Below are 18,824 nucleotides of genomic sequence, written 5' to 3'. Positions count from 1 at the left end.
ATTTAAGTATCCAGAAATCAAAATGAATATTTGGCCTCTGAATAAATAACAAGCCTTGTGGCAATACAGTGTTTTTTTGGCAGCTCTGGAGGAAAAAAGAAAAAAAAAAAGAAAAAAAAAAGATGCTTTAGTSATAGCAATTGCCAGCAAAGAGCAACACTGGCAGAAGCAGCTTTTTTATTTTTGGACACAGTTAAAGACATCCACAGTGATGGACAATTAAACATGAACAACAAACATGAAAGACGAACAATTAAAGATATCCACAGTTATAAATACCTGTCTAGCAAAGACAAGGGCTATTCTCTCCATATGCTTGAGAAAGAAAGGGRAAAWAAAGAATGATATAAATTTACACGTCTCTCAGAGAGATGGTTTTACTCTTGATACACAATTAACTAGTTAACCTACAGATTTTAAAAATACACTTTCTACAAGACAGTGGACAGAGAAAGGCCACAAAAAAATCTCTGTGAGGAAAGACACGGACTTTTTTTTAAAAAAAGCCCTACAAAGATTTTAATCTGTAGGAAAGGAGGAAAGCAAACACAGCAAAGTGAAGATAAGGCTCTAAAATTTTATTCTTTAAAAGCTAGGATCTACTGTTTTCAATTTTTGCATTAGTTTGTTTCAAAAGGTTAATAATTTCTAAGAAGAACTCCAGGCTTATCATGTGGAAGCACTAGGGCCAGTGTTTCCAGAAGCAAATACACCTCCAAAGTACACACTATCTATGCAGGTTCATCTAAAGACGACYTAACAACTACCTCACTGTTTTACTGGATTCCTTTCACAGGAATGCTCAGGACCCCTGGCCATGGAACAGGTCCCACCACTGTGACAGACACCAACATAACTCAGAAAGGCAGCCCAACCCCTCTTGCAGCTAGCAGCTAAAAYAGTGTATATATGTAAGTAGAGCTGTCTGCTCTAAGTACACTAGTATGTATTTACTGTATAGTTATTTAAATCTAATGAAAGKAGTACTCTGTTAGAAAAATTCTAAGCTAGTTTACATTTCATAGGAAAAAAAATGTTAAGTACAGTGCTACAAGCAAGATTTGAACAGTTCTAGACCACTGTGTTTCTCCAGTATCACAAAAAGAAAAAAAGACATAGCATGAAATCACAAAATATTCTTTCATTTTTCATTGACCTAAAATAATCTGTCCAAAATACATATAATGAGGAACAACTGTTTTTCTCTCTTTCCCAGCACCACAGCCACTTACATACTCTTTCTCCTTTCTGCCACCAGATAAGAGAAATACCCATATCAGAGGCTACTTTCACTTAAGAAACAACTTACCTTGACTTTCTTGTTCAGAATAATCTTAAAGGTGTTCTCAAAATATTTCTCAGATTTCCATCCTCTGTTGCACCAGCTCCCTCTGGGTGTGAAGTTCCCCATTCTTCATGACTCTCCGGTGTTCTGAGACTGCTTCTTCTCAGCAAAGAAAAGCTTCCAAAAACCCACTGTCCACCTCCTTACTCTTTTCCTCCCCYCCTCAAGATTTTCTTCCCTATCCAAGTACCTTGACTTTTACAACCAGTTAGTTCCATAGGATTCCCACTTCTCTTCCCTCCCAAATCTCTCTCTTCACCTCCTCAGATCTCCTTAGTTTTTCTTTCCCCTTCCATTTCTGTGACTTATCTCTCTTCTCCAAGTCCTTTTAGAGTCCCTGCATCATGGCAACTACATCAAGAATCAGTGGAGGACACTGGTACCATCCTCCATCTGAACTGGAATTATTCTTGTCATTCTCTACTAACTCATGGAGCCTCTMTGCATCTACCACCTTTGGCAAGGAGAAGAGTGGCCACAGGGCACAACCACCCTTTTCCCTGCCCTGTTTTCCTTCCCCTCTCTCCATTGCTATCCAAAAGTATATGGAGGAAAGGCAGAGCCTGTTAAACTTTGGGACTGAACTGCCTTTCTTCCTACATTGTTACTTCCAGGAAGTCAAGCATGGGAATTTTCAAAAACATGCTCTCTYAGTTAACTTGCACTGCATTTTCTCTATTCTAAATCCAAGGGAAATAAAGATATATCCACTATCCCTGCAAAGAATGAATACTCATGGATCTGCTGCTGAGGCAGAATTATCTCACCAGCACTACAAATTCAAACGTGGAGAATGCAAAGTAGCACTATTTTAAGACTGATGGAGAGACAGATTTGCATACATATGTGAGTTATGTCTATGGAACTGTAAGGACCAAGCAGCATGGTGTCTCATTCACCAGTGAGTTCCAGTGCTCACAGTCAGAAATAATTGTATTTTGTCACTTGACAAACATTCTAAGGAAAAATGCAAATCAGTACTGTAATGAGGACATAGTTATAAGGTGATAAATTAATGGTTGCACAAAGAAAACACAAGACTACTTAAAACAACCAAATCTTTTAATTAGAAAGCAACAAACATGCAAACAGCAGGTATAGAAATTTATTTGAACCAACGTTTTTACTATAATGAAAGTTACTTTTAAACATTGATCCAAGCTCCCACATCTGCAGGTTAAGGAAAATATTGCACTTTGCATCTTCTAGCACCCCTCATACATGGCAAAACGTTTTAAAAACATTTTTGCTTATTGTACTTGCACGCTCTCCCAAAGTCATGCACACAGTCATTCAAAAACAAAATGTTAGGTTATCCAAAAGCAATACCTTAGAATTGCACTAAAGCTCTGTAAGGAAAAATATAATTAATGTCTTATACAAATTCCGTAACGTCTAGGTGCTTGCACAAACTGCCAGTTACTCTTCATCTTCGTTTTCGTTCTCCTGACCAGATCCTTCTGATCTGTCACCTTCCAGTCGGTCTGTAACGCACAGAGAAGATTCAGTACAGATAACTTCTAATATTTGGAGTAAATATTTATAAATTAGCATCTTCCTGGGTTATTATTATACAATGCAGAGTGCCTGTGGTAATATAGTAACAGATCCATAAGAAAAGTGAAGATGGACTGACAGCAGAGATTGGGTAGGAATTTTACAACAGCAAAAGACGACAGTGACATCAAAAGCTCTAAAGGACTTCCAGGTATAGAAATGAGCTTTATGGAGAAAGCTTSTAGCTGCTGACTGGCTGCCAGCACAGAAAAGATGGATGCAAGCATAAAATTGAAAACAGATGCTGAATCCATGGGATTGAAAAGACTGTTTTGGAGAGCTAGAACTAGAATAGCCGCAATTAGAAATTTGTAGACTCCAGAAAACTGGGGAATTGCCACCTGTCACTGTATAAATCTGGAAAAGTGCCTTTTGATGTAAACTTTTAGAAGAAAGCAAATACAGAGATATGTGAGGGAGCACACCCAGCACAAGATATGTCACTCAGACAACACATATTGCTAGGTTAAGATAAATTTCRTCCAGCAGCAGCACAGTTTTGTGCCAAAACTATTTTAACTAAAGTGTTGGACAGTTGTTTCTCCACTTTAAAAAACCCCATAACATAAATGAAGCAACAACTAAAATACTAATTTACAGCAGTGGTCAGGCATACTACTRGGCTGGATGCAGTGGCTTCCTCCTCCCTTCCAGGCTCCTTCCACCTCACAAATCAGTGGGCAGGTAAAAGAGCAGCAGTAGCTGCTGCCAGGCAAAGCTTCCCTCCTACCTCATCATCATCAACCCAAAAGATACCCACTGCTCTGCTCAGCCAGTGCCCAACTCCAGTTCYGCAAGCTTTTCACCCCCTGTGTCATACTAGCTTCCCAGAACATCCTCACACTGCTTCTCCTGCTGCGTGCTGCCTCCCCACTGTCCTTCATTTTCAGTATCCATCCTCTGCTCTTAACTCCTTTGGCACTAACATCCAAGTAAACTAGTTACTGATGACTATTGTCCATACAATCCCTCCCATCACTGATTTCAGCCCCTAGCAAACAGCTCATTAACTGCAGGGACAGCCCAGTACCTGCAGCCCCAGCAACAGTTGCCAGCGACCTCAGTATCTCCTGCAGTAGCCTATCTCCATACCCTTCTTTGTCCYCAAACAATTCCAAGCCCACAGTGACAGTCAGTTTATCTTATGATTTGTTCCAGCCATTCTCAGTAACTTTTCCATCACACAGCCCTCCAAGGGCTCCAGTGTATCATCACACAGTTCACCTCCAAGGCCATTCCTGACTACAGAAAATATTTTCCARCATATATTAAGTAATACATTACTAATAAACTATGTCAGAATGGGTAGGCTGGCAACATCTAAAAATGTATTTTACTCTTTCCTTGCCCTTGTTTTTAGGTAAAAGTAACAAGCCAGCTGCAAAAATATTCCAGGTCTCTCACCAGAGAAGCAAGTCCTAAGTTCTTCAGTCAAGAGACCACTAACAACTCTTCAGCTTTTGCACCAACTCCAAGGGTAGCCACATAAAGCTGAAGATCATAATTTTGGTTATTTAACATGGTTGCTCAATTCACCTACTATTTTATAGATAAATTCAGTGACCAAGTTTTTAAAAAGTTTCTCACCTGCTCTGATATGATTCAACGATGCCAACATTCGTAACATAAAAGAAGCTGGGACAGTAATTGTGTTTCTTGTCTCTTCCAGCATTAATTCATTACGTGTTATAACCTGAAGGCCGGAGAGGGGAAAAAGAGCATTCATAACAAATACAAAATTGTATTGCATCAAGACTGGTTTGTAGGTATAAAGTTTCTAGGCAAAATGCATCGAGTCCAAAATTACAGTAATAAGCAATATTTTAATTATTAACAGATACAGTTACAGCTTTTGAATATAGTAAGAAAAGTCAGACAGTGGACTCTGCCTACAGATAACTATTTGTCTAAGTAGTTTTCCAGTATGGTGATCATTCTTGTCATCATTRGAAATGAGATCCGAAAGGAAATAAGGAGGACTGATGAGAGGAAGTGCTATTACAGCTGGCAACTGTTGCAGAGAATGAAGCTCTAGCATGAGCAGCACTGGCCAAGAATGTGGGAAGGAAGAGAGATGAGGTTAGCCTAAACTCCTACATTCATGCTGCTTGCAACTTTTTGGAGAAAATCCAAGGAAYGTAGGCAATTACTCTATCCCTGTTCAGGAACATTCTTCAGCTCTATAATTCTGTCTAAACAGATCTACAGCTTGCCTCTAAACGACTTTAAATAATCAGCTCCCACTGTCTTAGTTTTGAGGGAAAAAAAAATCACTAACAAATACTTTTAGCTCTTTTGCCTCCTTCCTTCCTCATGGTAACTCCCTGTGATTCTTTCTTCATTTGCTGGTAAATTCAAATCCCTCAGCTTTCAGACTACATTCTCTTGCTGTCACTGAGCATAAACCTTTCATTAGGTGGAGACAAGTTTTGACCATCATTCAGACCATCTGATCAGCTTCTTTAAGGCAGTAAAGTCTCTCTAAGACTCCTTCGTAAGCCTGTGCCTCTTCTGAAGAAAATGTTTTTGCAAGTCCCAGCAGTGGCCTACTCCAAGCCAAATCACAGGGCCTCCTTTCTGTTGTCATCATCTGTTTACGAGGCGCTTTGCATAGCTGATTGCTTTCCAAAAAGGAACCARCTAGTGAAGACAGGAGTCTGTCCTTTTCTATTTCACCTCCTACTTCTCCAGTGCATCATCAATAATAAAACTTTGGTATCCTCTTCATATATTCAGCTCCTTTTTATTAACTACAAAATACTTAAATCTCTAAATAATTTTTAATTTGATATTATTAAAAATTTTTATTGACAAAAGTATCAGTAAAATAATTTAAGAAACACTTATGTTTAGTAATACTTCTAAACCCTGAAGTGCTCCAAGATACTTCACAGATTAAACATGTAATACAAAATATAAAGAAGTGTTATTTCTGCTAAAATAATGGGATAGGTTCAAAACTCACACTTCGATGTTGTTCTGGGGAGAACTAAAGGATGTGTGGGTTTATATATATATTGTAATAATACAAAGGAAAAAAAACAGGCTACTATTTTCCTCTGTCCACGAGATTTTTCTAAAAAAGCAAAACATAAAATACCAAATTTGCCCTGATATGTTACTTACAGAAAAACAGAAAACATCTAACATTTTTAATAAATTGGGTTACCTAAGTCATTAAAAATATGACTATTCAGCAGTTCTAACTATATGACCATCAAAAACAGTTGCTGAAGACATTGTTATTATTTCAGAGGATATGAAAACACTATTGTRTAACTTTACACATGGACTTTCTGGTTAATGTAACTGATTGAATTTCTCAGGCCTGTAAAGTTTGCTTTTCTCCCTGAAATTCCCAGTTTGCAATCTTGACCTTATGTCCATATGATGCTACAGAATATTTAATAGCACTGAAATTTCACACTCCTTGTTCGTCTATTGTTCATCTGCTCATACTTATTTTTTTTTTTTTAATTTAAAGATGACCACTGCCCTCATTTCTAATGACTGCCAGTTTTCCTTCTACACCTGACTGCTCCTACTTTCTCTAACTTCTTTCCTGTTCATGGATTTCCTATTGCTTATTTCTAGGAAAATAAGTCTTAAAAAATACAAAGGGTGTGCTGCCAATGATACAAAAGTTAGCTGCTAAAAAGGACAGTTTTTTTATTTGTAGCTCATTTGTTTAACATTAACTCACCYATTTGATATAAATAACTTTCACAAAAGGCTTTTCTAGAATTGGAACTGGATGAGGCAACATTACTGTGAAAAAGGAGGAAAGGTTCTTACCTCATCTGCAAGTTTTCTGTTAAAAATCCTGGATTCTTCCAATGGCGACCAGATTTTTATATCATAATCAATACCCGAAGAGGCCAGAACTAAAAGAAACAGTAATTATAAATGAAATGTCTGATTTCTTTACCTGTATTTTCTGCTCTTAACTGGAGTTGAAGGAAAATACTTCACTGTACACCACAACACCACCTCCTCTGCAAGAAACATTTACTGGCAAATGYCAGCTCCCCTTCTGAACACACAACTACATAATTACTAACGCTTCCCCACTGAGATCTGAGCTATAGAACATATTGTTTTGAGTATATACAAAGAAAATGTATGCAAACGTCAAGGGTCTCGTAAAGAGAACAAAACCCACGCAGAACATGCATAGCAGCAGCAGCAGGAAAYAAGAACAATCCCAGCTACTGTGAACACACTGCTGCTGACGACCTGGGAAGTATATGTGGTAATAATAAAGCCTCRGGACTTGCAGATCCACATACAAAGACAAATGTAAGCTCATTTCAAAGAYGTATTTCATGTACACTTCTTTGACATTCAAACATACAAAAGCAATGGATGCGCTTACACACCCTTATTACAGTATGCAAAACAAAATCAAAACTCCCGAACATTCTCTAGAGTATTGCACAGAAACACTATAGGAATAACAGTTCCATAGAAAGGTGTCTGTAATGTGGAAACTGTGCAAGATTAACTGTTCCTACAAGGAGGATGACCTGCTCATTAAATTTTCAGCATGTGAGGGAAGATAGCCACGTTCCATCAATAAATCAGTAAAGCTATGGGGTGTTTCAAAAAGAGCTTCCAACAGGAATTGTCCCCTGAAGCATCCCAAGTAGTCACACAACAAACATGTCTCACACCACTATCRCAGTTAGACATTTAAAACTTCAAGGCTTATCCAATGTAAGGCAATATTCTACGTTTCTGCAAACTGTCAGGGACCTCATAAGAAAAACGTACCCTGACCATCCTTCTAGAATCAGTAAAGCTAAAATGGTGCAAAAAACCCTCAAACTTTTCTAGTACTATTCTAATTTCATTTTTGTTTTTACAGTTGACTTCTATTCCACAGCCATCCAGGCTACGAAGCAAAAAATAATGATTACTGTCTTTGACTGTGTCAGAAACTTCAGAATGGTTCAGATTTCTCATCCACAAGTCAGATGACATGYGATTCTTTCCAGACTACTACAGTCTGTCTCTTCTAGAGTATTTTYTTCCACTAAATACAAATTGATAGAATTTCCATGAATTTCTTCCACTCTTCTAATCCTGCAAAGCCAGTGCATCTGAGACACTTTCCTCAATATATAAGCAGAACAAGTAGAGACCCAATTCCAATATTAATTCCAAAAGTGTGGCTGGCATTTCAGTGACCCCGTATTTCCCTCATTAGCATCATGGAAACCATTTCGTGAACTAGGGGGAACAAGAGATGGGCTGTTCTTCTTACTACATCTTAACTTTCAGGGAATACTATGTCAGTAATGCTTTTTATTCCAAGAAGTTATTACCTATGTGGGCTTTTAAGGGCCAAGGGTCATTAGTAAAAGCCGAAATTAAAAGAAGTATTATCTAAGGGAAACATGAACAACAGTTTGACAAAAATTTATTACAAAGGTCTCAGGCAAAGAATTGAAGATTGAGCTTTGAAAGAGATAATACGAACATGCACGCTGTGAAAAGTGCTTGTCTTACTTGGGTCAAATGGATGAGGCTGAAGACAGTTCACCACATGATTATCAGCTTCGAGCAGCATGAGATGTTCGGCAGTATGTCGATCCCATATAAAAATATGGCCACAATCTGAACCACTCATGACAAAGTTAGAGCCCCAAAAATTGGCTTCCTTTATCTATGATAAAAAGAAAAATTACTTTGTAAGACCACTTGAAAAGCATTTCAAATAGTATATGCCTATTTCTGCAATAGCAGTGCCTCTAAATTAAGAGCACTACAAATGAAGAAAAAACATAGGTATTTAAAGGAACGCAAGAGAGAAAAAAAAAAGAAAGAAAGAAAGAAAAAGAAAATTCAGAAGGTTAAAGATCTCTGGAGCAAAGTGGCTGCTAACACAAAAAAAAGAGAAGAAATTAAAAAGGACCATTTAGTTTGGAAATAAATAAAAGAAACTGTAACATAGCTGAAGGATTACAGAGAATGATAGCAGATTTGTTGCTTTCCAGAGTGAGGAGAATGATATTGGAGACAGGAGCGTATGAAACTGAGTACGGTAAATTAAACTATGCAACAGCCTAATTGCTGCTGATGATTTTCTATTTACAGAGCAGAGGAAGAAAAGACTGAAACTTATGAAGAAGGGAGGGGAGGAATCAGCTGGGACTGACAGATAAAAAGGGGTCATGGCATCAAACTTTAGAGGTTGATTTTTTTTTTAATTTGCTGTAATTGATCAAATAAGAACTAAGACTTCTCAAGTCCATAGCCAAAATTAAATTTGTAAGCCACTGAAGAAAGTAAGCATTAGGGTGGAAGTGACCCATCAGCTTCAGTTATTAYAACAATACTTAGCAGAGGAAACTAGTTGTGTTGCTCCAATGTTGTGTTGCAAGTGGCACCAATAATATCACAGATTTTTGACACAGTGGTGATGCATTGTATTCCATATGGTTGCTCGTATCATTATTTTCTTACAGTACCCAAGCACCTTACAGAAATGTTTCAAGTGATAGGACTTAACATTTTCACTTATCAGTAGTTTTCCCATGTTACCAGTAAAGAGTAGTATAATAAAGTGCCAAAATGAATTATTTTATTTTTTAATACACATGTGGCTGCATATAAACGTTGAGAGTGCAAGGCAATATTCACCATGCAGAAGATGGCAAGTTCTGTGAGAGCACATGGTTCACACAGAAGGTCATTCCAGCATGTTGGACTCATTATGCCATTTTACTTTGTCCTGACAGGACTAACACCATACAAATTGTATTAATTTTTAAACCACTAAGTACTCATCAACAATTATAAGGGGATGATCTTTGAACTGGGCCTACAGCCTTCCTCTGCAAGTCTACTGATAACAAGGTAGTTTGGCTCTGGATTATAAYTGCCTGTAATTAAAATATTCAAGGAAGACTTCTTTGGTGTTTGTTGGAGACAGATTTGAAGGAAGAAGTTCTACATCTCTTAAAATAAGACAGCGATTATTTTACTCAAAAGCTGCRCATATTTCTCAAGAATTTTTCATAAACCCAGAAAAGCACGGCGAAAATTCACAAACATAGCATTGGGACCTAAAGCACCCACATCCGTTGGTGAGTGAATCTAAGTTGGTTGGACGCGCCATCAGCTGCAGGGCGATGCAGAAAGATCCAGGCTCCTGAGAAGGCTTCTAGAAAAGCTAACGCTTTCTGTTGCAACTGTGCAGTCCGTTGCAGCAACAAACTATGGTGCTGTTGCTGCGGGAACTTTGCGAGGAAGATCTGAGAGTGTTAGGGGAAGCGGGCGGAAGGTTTCTTTGGACTAGCATATCGCCTCAGTAGGGATGGCAAAGGCTTCCTGTTTCATTCTGCCTTTATTTTCTTGCCATCAACRTGCAGTCTCTGCTCCTACTCGCCACCTCATGAAGACAGGAGCWAGAACATCCTCTGGGTAACAGGAAAATGGAGGCTTTAAGGGCAATGTGTCCATGCTTTAGGCTAGTATACTGTATAAAGATTTATTACATCTTCTGTTTCCCCTTCTTGCACGATGTGCTATGATTCAGTAGGCATTTGAATGCCTTAAACCTCCATAAATATTTGTAGTCTCATCAGCAGTGTTCTTGATATGCATTTACTAAAAAAGCTGTGAATATTTTTTAATGCAGTTACTGTCTCCCCCTCAAAAATAGCTAGACTGTCTTGATCTCGATTTTGAGGATTAAAATAAATAGCAGGTGCAGACAACTACAAGATACGTAACTTTCCCTGTATTAGATGTCCCTTTGGGAAATAAGGAGAAGATGAATTTAAAATTTTTTTTCAAAACAGAGTATTGTGACAGGATTATGAGTAATTTACTACCTAGCTATAAGTATTGTTTATTAAACATTAATTATTTTTATATTGATGCATGCCTATTTTTATCTGTATTAGCCTAATACTATTTATTTCTTATCTATTATTTGTTTATAAATAATTACTTGGGTAGTAAATAATATCTTATTTATTTATTAATTCAGGGGGAAAACTGAGACTGAGTATTTCACAGAACTGCATTCTTATGAGTTCTGGGACTGAACTGAACTGAAGCAGTATGACCTAGGAAACAACACAGTGTAATAATGCAAGCAATCAAGTAAACAACAGAGAAATTGTAGTCCAGAAAAAAAAAAAAAAAAGGTAGTAGTATCAAATATCCATTTCTTTTAAATATGTTTGTATTATGATGCACAAGTTATGTTCATGAAAACCTTACAGCCTAAAAGAATATGGCTTATTTAATTTCTGAACGAAAAAAGAAATCCAGAATACTTTTTAAGAAGCAACCATTAGGTTTGTTAAATGTGGAATAATCTTTCCACATCCCTGTCTTACCTTCCTTTCCKGAACAGAGGTAAAGGATATGATGCCAAGCAATTGAGCAAACAAGAATAGGTCACTTCCATCACTAATGATAATAGCTTAGTGATTTTTTTGTTGTTGTTTAGTAACGGATTTCAAAGTTCTCTTTCTCCCTCAGAAATTACTTCTGATTTTACTTGAAGTAGGATATCAAAATAATCATTGTAAAACTATTTGAAATAAGAACACACTGGSAGCAGTATCTTTCCCAACCTGGAACACTCTATTCTACATCTTCTACAGGGTTAAATGGGATGGCAGAAGGAGCAGGGACATTGCTTTATAAACATCAAACATAATCAYAAGACGTGAGCTGAAAGCTCCACAATAGTCTGATGCTTGGGCTGGAGAAAAGAGCCTGGAAGTTGAAAATGTAATCCTACACACATGATTACACTTTCAACAATTATCAGTACCTCCTACTACAATGAAAGGGCTTTTAATCTTTTTAAAACGACATGCTAGCAAAAAAGGAGATACCTATGCAAACGTAAGTTTCCTGTTCCAAAACCATCTTCAGATATAGCAGCTTTTAGGGTGACATAGATAACGTCTGATGCTTAAATTTAGCATGAAAATCTATATTTAAAAATGTCTCAGGCATTAGGGATAGAAATTTGAGTTTGAGAGAGGGCAAAAGACCATTTACACAGAATTCTATGATGGAATAGTTTTCCAAGCAGCAGATCACAATAAAGCTTTAAGAGGGAGGTGCCTGCACCTCACCTTTGTTTTTGCATAGTTTTCTCAGAAAACATACTAGATTGCTCTGTGTCTTTTGCCAGCTATTTTAATTTAAAAATTGCTGTGATAAGCAATCATGCTAGTAAGCCAAACCACTACTGCTGTTAAAAATATGTACTGTATTTCCAGTATGACTTTGCCCAGCTTTAAACTTCATGGCTGGAACCTTGCTAGATCTGTCTATAGAACGTGTACCAAGGATAAAGTCACTGTAATAAAGTCACCTTACCTTTAAAAATAAGTCTGGGAAACTGCATTTTTAGATTCTTCAGTGCAAGGCATGTCTCCAGTATTTTCATCTTTTTGCAGCTTTTGTCTTTTAGCTCCATTTAATATTTTTTATTATTTTCTATTAGAAGTGCATTCAAATTAATTCCAATACTAAATAACTTTACATTTTATTTCTCAGTTGTGATTTCTTACTGCTTGCTTTGTTTTTTTAAGATTGTTTATTTTAAATTCTAATTCTCATAAAACTCAATTTTAGCATCATCTAAGTCAACACAAATTCATATTTAAAATATTTTGTGTTTCAAGCTCATTTACACAAATTTACTAATTGGATACACATACTTTGTTGAAGGAAGGAGTCCCTCTAACATCAACATTTTAGAAGGGGAACATTGGATTCAGAGCAAATGGAATGAGAGGAACAAGGAGATACACGAAGGAAGAGAAGACTAGGACAGGAGGGAAAGAAGAGTAAGAAAGAGACAGGATAGACAAAGAGCTACTGGCTCACAGCAAAAGACAGATTTTGAGGATAAAGAAGGGCAGTTTTGGCTCATTAGAGGATTCTTTCCTCCAAGAGCTAGAAAGAAACACCAAATCCCAAACCATTCCACTGCTCTCTCAAATGCTGCTGCCATAGTTCTTTGAGGTCTGTTCCGCAGAAAAAAAGATTTCCTTATTACTCTAATGACATTGTTCCAATAGTTACGTGGAAGAGATCTGTGTGCTGAATCTAAAGAATTCCAATTCTGCCAATGCTACAAGCAAGTACTAGTTTAATGCAACTTAATCTTTGCTTTCTGATAAATACAAAGATTACACTCAAGATATCCTTATTTAAAAAGAAAATTGTTAGACTGCAAAATTAAGCTCTCAAAAGGAAGCACCAGAATAATTAAGTTTGTCCACATAACCTTAATCCATTTTCCTTTTATATATTATACACACACATATATATATATATACACACATATATATATATATATATATATATGCATTAAAATAGTCTATGCTCACGTCATTGAAAGTTTTATGCCTGAGTTGCTCAGGCATGTAGGAAACAAGACCTCTCTCTAATCTGTCTCCCTCACAAATTTAAAATGGAAATACTATCCATCATCACTCTCCTTACAGGAGGAAGATTGTCCATCAAAAAAAATTTAATTTAAATGAAGTGCAACTGTTTAGTAGTAGCCACCATGGAAAGCAACAGGGGAAATTATATCATCTTCCTTTTTGTGCATTCCTTGATATAGGTGCTCAAGTAAAACAAAAACAAAAAAATACCAACCCACATTCCAAAACCACAAACAACAAAATCCATAAAAAGTTGGTATTAGATATGCAGATTGAGACTGAATTAAGGTCACTTAGGCAAGGTTAACTYTGACATCTCCTAACTACAAAGTGCTTAATGCTTTGACCTTTAAAGTCATGGGGATTTCTGAATAATTTATTTTTGAAATACAGTGCATAAAACTCGTCATTAATAAAATTTCATTCTAGGTATCATTGCTCATGTAGCCTGAAATATGCATTTTCCCTAGTGCAATCAAAGCCATTCACATAACCTCTAGAAAGTACTTTTGGGGGAAGACAGACTACTCCTCAAATTATCTGCAAAATAATATATCTGCTACTTCTGCAAAATACTACCTAATACTCAGAACTTCACATCCTCAAACTACTATAAAAATTAAGAGAAAAAAGAAATAGATTTTTTTTWAAAAAAAGTTTCATGCACCACTGCTTTAGAAACACAGTGATCATAATTTTCTTAAAATCTAGTATATTATATGGAAAAGGCAGCGAATCTTGCAGTTAGACCACAAATTAATAACAAGCACCATTTCCTTTTTCAATTCAGAGATGTCAAAGCTCTTCAAAATTATTATTTAACCCTCACTTTCCCTTCAAAGCTCTTAAAAGGGAAAGTAAAAATTAAATAATAATTTTGAAGAGCTTTGAAGGGAAAATGAGGGTTAAATAACAATTTTGAAGGTAGGCACATTTTATACCACTTAAGTTGACAGACGAGATGAAAAGCAAGTTAGAACAAATACCTATGATTCCAAAGGAGGTTAAGGAAAGAGTCTTAAATGCTAAAAAAAAACCTGAATACCTAACATGATGACACACGAGTCACATTCATTTTAATTTTCAGTTAGAGCAAATTATATGTCTTCCAACGTCCAAAATGCAAAGAAAAGTGCTTAAAATATATTACTATAGTCTTTTTGGCAAGCATATCCATGTAGCACTACACTACAGTCCATAAAACAAACTCTACCATTCCAAAAACTGACAAAGATTTTGTACCATTGTCCGGGAGTTCCGATGACCTTTATAAACCATCTTTATTAAAGGACGTCTAATATTCAGAGTTTCCAGTTCTTCCATTTCTTTTCTTTCTTTCCTCCTTCTGAAGAGTTCCTGAATGCGGGCAACAGCAGATCGTCTATAAATTGCACACAAAGAAAATACTACTGAAAGATCATCTCTAAATAATGAAATGGGCAATCAAAAAGGACTACAAAATAGTAATTGGGCACTCAAACACACTCTCCCTACGTTTGGAGCAGACATCAGCATTATCTCCAGTGTAAAAGTACAAACTTAAAATTTTTCCATTCTGACTTAGAACAAGAACAGCATGCAAGACAGTGGAATGTCAAGTGATGCAATATTTTATTTTCTCTCTGAAGTACAAGCTTCGGATGTTGGCAAAATTCACGTGCTGTATTATTCTTTAGTGCTGGAGAAAYCCTCCAACCATACTGAGGTAGCAAGTTCTAAAGTAGAAAACTATACAGAAACAGCAGCTTTTAAAATAAAAATAAAAATGATTAAAGATATAACGTGCCTTACAGTATTTTCTTTCTTAAATTTCATTAAATCCACTTCTCTTCACTACTTCCATATGACAAGACTGAAGATTAAGACAACTTTAAAAATGCTTCTACTAAGGCAAGAGATGAATTGAGATCAATTAATTTTTGTGGCTGTTCGGTTCCAGGAAGCTGCTTTTTGATCTGTGAAAAGTCCCAGGTGCCAAGTTTTTCCTGTTTAGCTTCAAGTTTGCAGATTCTCGTAATTCCAATACCCCAGCATCTGCCCCTAACTCCTCCTCCTCTTTTGGGCCACATCAGGGTWGTTATAAGCCTTGAGGGCCTGAACATCAGAGTCAGAAGGTCACATCCCGTCAGAGGGAGCAGGAAGAGATTTTGGCACAGTGCAAGGAATCCAACTGGTGGTAACAGGGATTTAAGGATTCCTGGAGAGTGAACAGAACCGAAAGTGAATAGAGTTGCAACTCAGTGAGCTGCAACCAGAAGGCTAGTAACTTCAAGCAGGCCAGAAATGATGAYGGGATGTTTTAGGCACAATCTCTAATTCTAGAGAGACTCTTGCTCTAAGTCCTCCTTCCTGCAAAACAAAAATAGATCTATCACATAGCTAATTCTCTTTGCCAGAGATCTGGTAGATTTTGTTTTCTGTTTTTTCATAGGAGAAATTTGGAAACGAAACTTAAGATGAAGCAAGTCTTGTCCTTCAGCTAGACAAAGATGGAAAATGAATGCAAGTAATGAGTCATTAGTACAGAAAACACTCTAAAACAAACTGTCATACTAAGACACATCTAATAGAGCTAAGTTTTTTTAAAAAGATATTTTAATATTCATTTTTGTAGAAATTAGAAAAGACTTGTAAGTACTAGCCAATAGATCCATTTAACAGTGGGCTATTTATTATAATACATTTCCTGCAAGTGTGTCTATCAAAGAGTCCCACAACAAAAATTATCCATTTCCTTTGGGAGACTTTTTTTTATATCCCCAAAATCTCATTTTGGGGCAATTTTCTAGTTCCTCCTTCTTATACTACACTGAATAAATACACTTTGTTATTTAGTTCTTACAATAAATGTAGGTTTAACTCTCAACTTTCCTTTTCAGTAGATTTAAAAACACAGTTTTTCACAAGAACTTTATAAAATAGAGGAAAAAAAGCCTACAAATCACAGAATTATTTTCCTCATATTTACTTCTACATAAAGGAAAAAATAGGGTGGTATAAAATGCCTACAGAGATTTCACAAATTATCTAGTAAAAAAGTGTGCAATGAAAGAATAAGTTAAACTTCATTTAGCAGTAGAAYTGTCTAGCTCTTCCAAAAAGGTCACTTGCTAGGTAATAGCTAGTAAAAGTCTTGGGACTCAAAGATGGTATTAAAGCAACTAAATGGTATCCCAAGGCAGTTTCTCACAGAATTTTTCATTTTAGCATCTCTATGAAGATTAATCTACTCCTCTAAATTCCCCCAAGGTTGAATACACACACTGCAATAATGCTCAAGACTATTCAGCAATCAGAATCAGATTTTTTTTTTTTTTTTTTTTTTTTTTTTAATGAAAGCAGAAAGGACAAAACCAATTTTTTGGTAACAACTCCACTGTCTTTCAGCTAGACTCAGCTCTGAATTTAAAATTCTAATTTAGGATCTTATTTTAAGAGGCATGAATGGGCTGGTATTTACTTATCTTGTAAAGGCAATGACTATCTTCAGCAGGGAGACGGCAGCCAAGCACGTATGACTGAAACTGAGAGACTGTTATCAGGCGTTCTAGCAAGATGCTACTGAGAACAGGAACCTGGCAGAGCCAAGCCTCTGCCAGAAAAGATAAATGTGAGCCCAATGTAAGAACATTTCAGAACAAAGAACAGAACATATAATGGAAAGGATTATTTCAGGGAAGTATTACTTCTCCCCTGAGGACAGATTTTATAAGTCACACATTAAAAAAAAAAAAAAATCAGCCTTTTTCACATGACTTTTACTTTCACTTGTGATACGATTTGTGATAAGCAATTCCTGTCAGTGCCAACATAAACAAACTTAGATTGTAGGCTAATCAGCTGGCACATCAGCAGATGCAGTAACAGGCTGTGCAGCTCCCGCTCTTCCAAAGTTTGGCCTAAGCTAAGCCAGAACGGGAGCTGCTGCTGTCRCTGCCCTTCCAAGCCGCTCAGCCTGCCAAATGCAAAGGCGCCAGGTAACACAAGCTATGCGTGTTGCGTCAGCATTTCTCAGGAAAATCATTCCTAATTGTATCAATTGATGGGGTTTATTTAAATTCAGGTAGCAAGCAATGGAAATGTTTGAGGAATGCTGGATACGGATTAACGTTATTAATATTTTAGAAAGAGTTTACGGTACAGAAAATGTTATGCTGCAAATAATTATAGAATGATGATTACAGCTCATAAAGCCAATGAAACCGGACTGTGTTTTAGTTATACCTTCATACTGTAGGTAGGGCTCTGACTTCAGAATAWTCCAGTACTACTGTCTTGTCCTAAGGTATAAAGCTAAAACACATTCGGTCAAATTTTGTGTTACTTTTGCACAGTATCTTACAATAATGTTGGTGCATGCAGTCTTCATGAGACTGAGCCCAAGATGATGATGAAAGTACCGTTCATCATCTCACTAGTGTGCATCTTGTGGAAAATAATAAAAATCTTAAAATATTATTTCTAAAAATAGACATATAGACCTGGACCAGAATACAATTTTTCTCCCTTAGAATCAGTCAGATTTTAAGTCTTCAACGTCAATTAAACATTAGCAATCAAAAGCCAGTTTCAATGAGACCCTAGATGACTGGTASAGGTATTTATCAGTGGAGCCATTATACTCTTGCAGCTAAACATAGATCCAAGAGGAGAAAAAAAAATCATGAGGATGTAGACTGATCCCTAGCTATGCATTATAATTAGCCAAAACAAATGGAAAACATATGAAACTACAAGCTAAGGCACTARAAAAGATACTAATGAGAAATGTTTTTCTCATATATGACATTTTCGTAAGTTCGTAAGTTCTGAAGTCTCCAAAGGAAGGTTTTTTCAAAAAGGAAAAAAAAAAAAGATAGCAATTTGCATAATTAAATAATCAGTGTGTTTAATAAAGAACAATATTTCACATATTCCTCTTAAAAATTCTTTTCAGTTGCAGACTTCAGTTCAGTCATTACTCTCAATCCACATCACTCAACAGTTTTTGGCTAGCTAGCTTTGTACATACTTTAAAAAGTTCATCTATTTAGACATGGTCAAAATTAACAGACATGCTTCAAAAGAGAGAAAAAAGGAAAAACAACAAATATCACAACTATGCATCAACTGGATCTGTAAATAATCCCCAGGCACTCTGCTACTGTGCATAACAAACATTGTTTCACTCATGCTTGTAATAAAATTATTTGGGTACTCTGGATAAGCCTGTTTCTTCCAAACATCATTAGCACAGACTGATCATCTCTTGAGCTAGGCTGCAGTGGCTGGCCTCAGAGTTGGGGTACTTGCTTCCGTTTTGCATCCCCTTTACCTCAGTTCTGATTATATGACTAAAAGATTACTYATTCCTCCAATACTAAAGATTTTTCCCACTTTTTAACTTTGCAAATTTACTTATGCACATACAGCCAAGCACAGTCTCTTTTTGCTCCGTACTAGAAACTCTACTTTCTTCCTTTCTGCTCTTTCAGACTAAAACCTCTTTT

The 18,824-nt window shown here is 36.5% G+C and overlaps 1 protein-coding gene across 1 annotated transcript in view; it reads right to left on the bottom strand.

Moving 5' to 3' along the window:
- Nucleotides 1–2,389: 2,389 nt before the first annotated feature.
- DCAF6 (DDB1 and CUL4 associated factor 6) overlaps nucleotides 2,390–18,824 on the bottom strand; it is a gene marked incomplete at its 5' end in the record, with an annotated part of 74,471 nt that continues 58,036 nt past the window's right edge. Inside the window, 5 exons of the mRNA XM_085323053.1 lie at nucleotides 2,390–2,829; nucleotides 4,490–4,595; nucleotides 6,698–6,786; nucleotides 8,414–8,570; nucleotides 14,578–14,716. Coding sequence (XP_085179179.1) covers nucleotides 2,765–2,829; nucleotides 4,490–4,595; nucleotides 6,698–6,786; nucleotides 8,414–8,570; nucleotides 14,578–14,716 — 556 coding nt within the window. The remainder of the gene's footprint in view (nucleotides 2,830–4,489; nucleotides 4,596–6,697; nucleotides 6,787–8,413; nucleotides 8,571–14,577; nucleotides 14,717–18,824) is intronic.

This window comes from Rhea americana, unplaced genomic scaffold (assembly GCF_003343005.1).
Source record: "Rhea americana isolate MKP2758 unplaced genomic scaffold, rheAme1 scaffold_81, whole genome shotgun sequence".
NCBI lineage: Eukaryota > Metazoa > Chordata > Aves > Rheiformes > Rheidae > Rhea > Rhea americana.
Note: the sequence above shows the minus strand (reverse complement) of the source record. Positions and strands in the feature narration are given on the sequence as shown.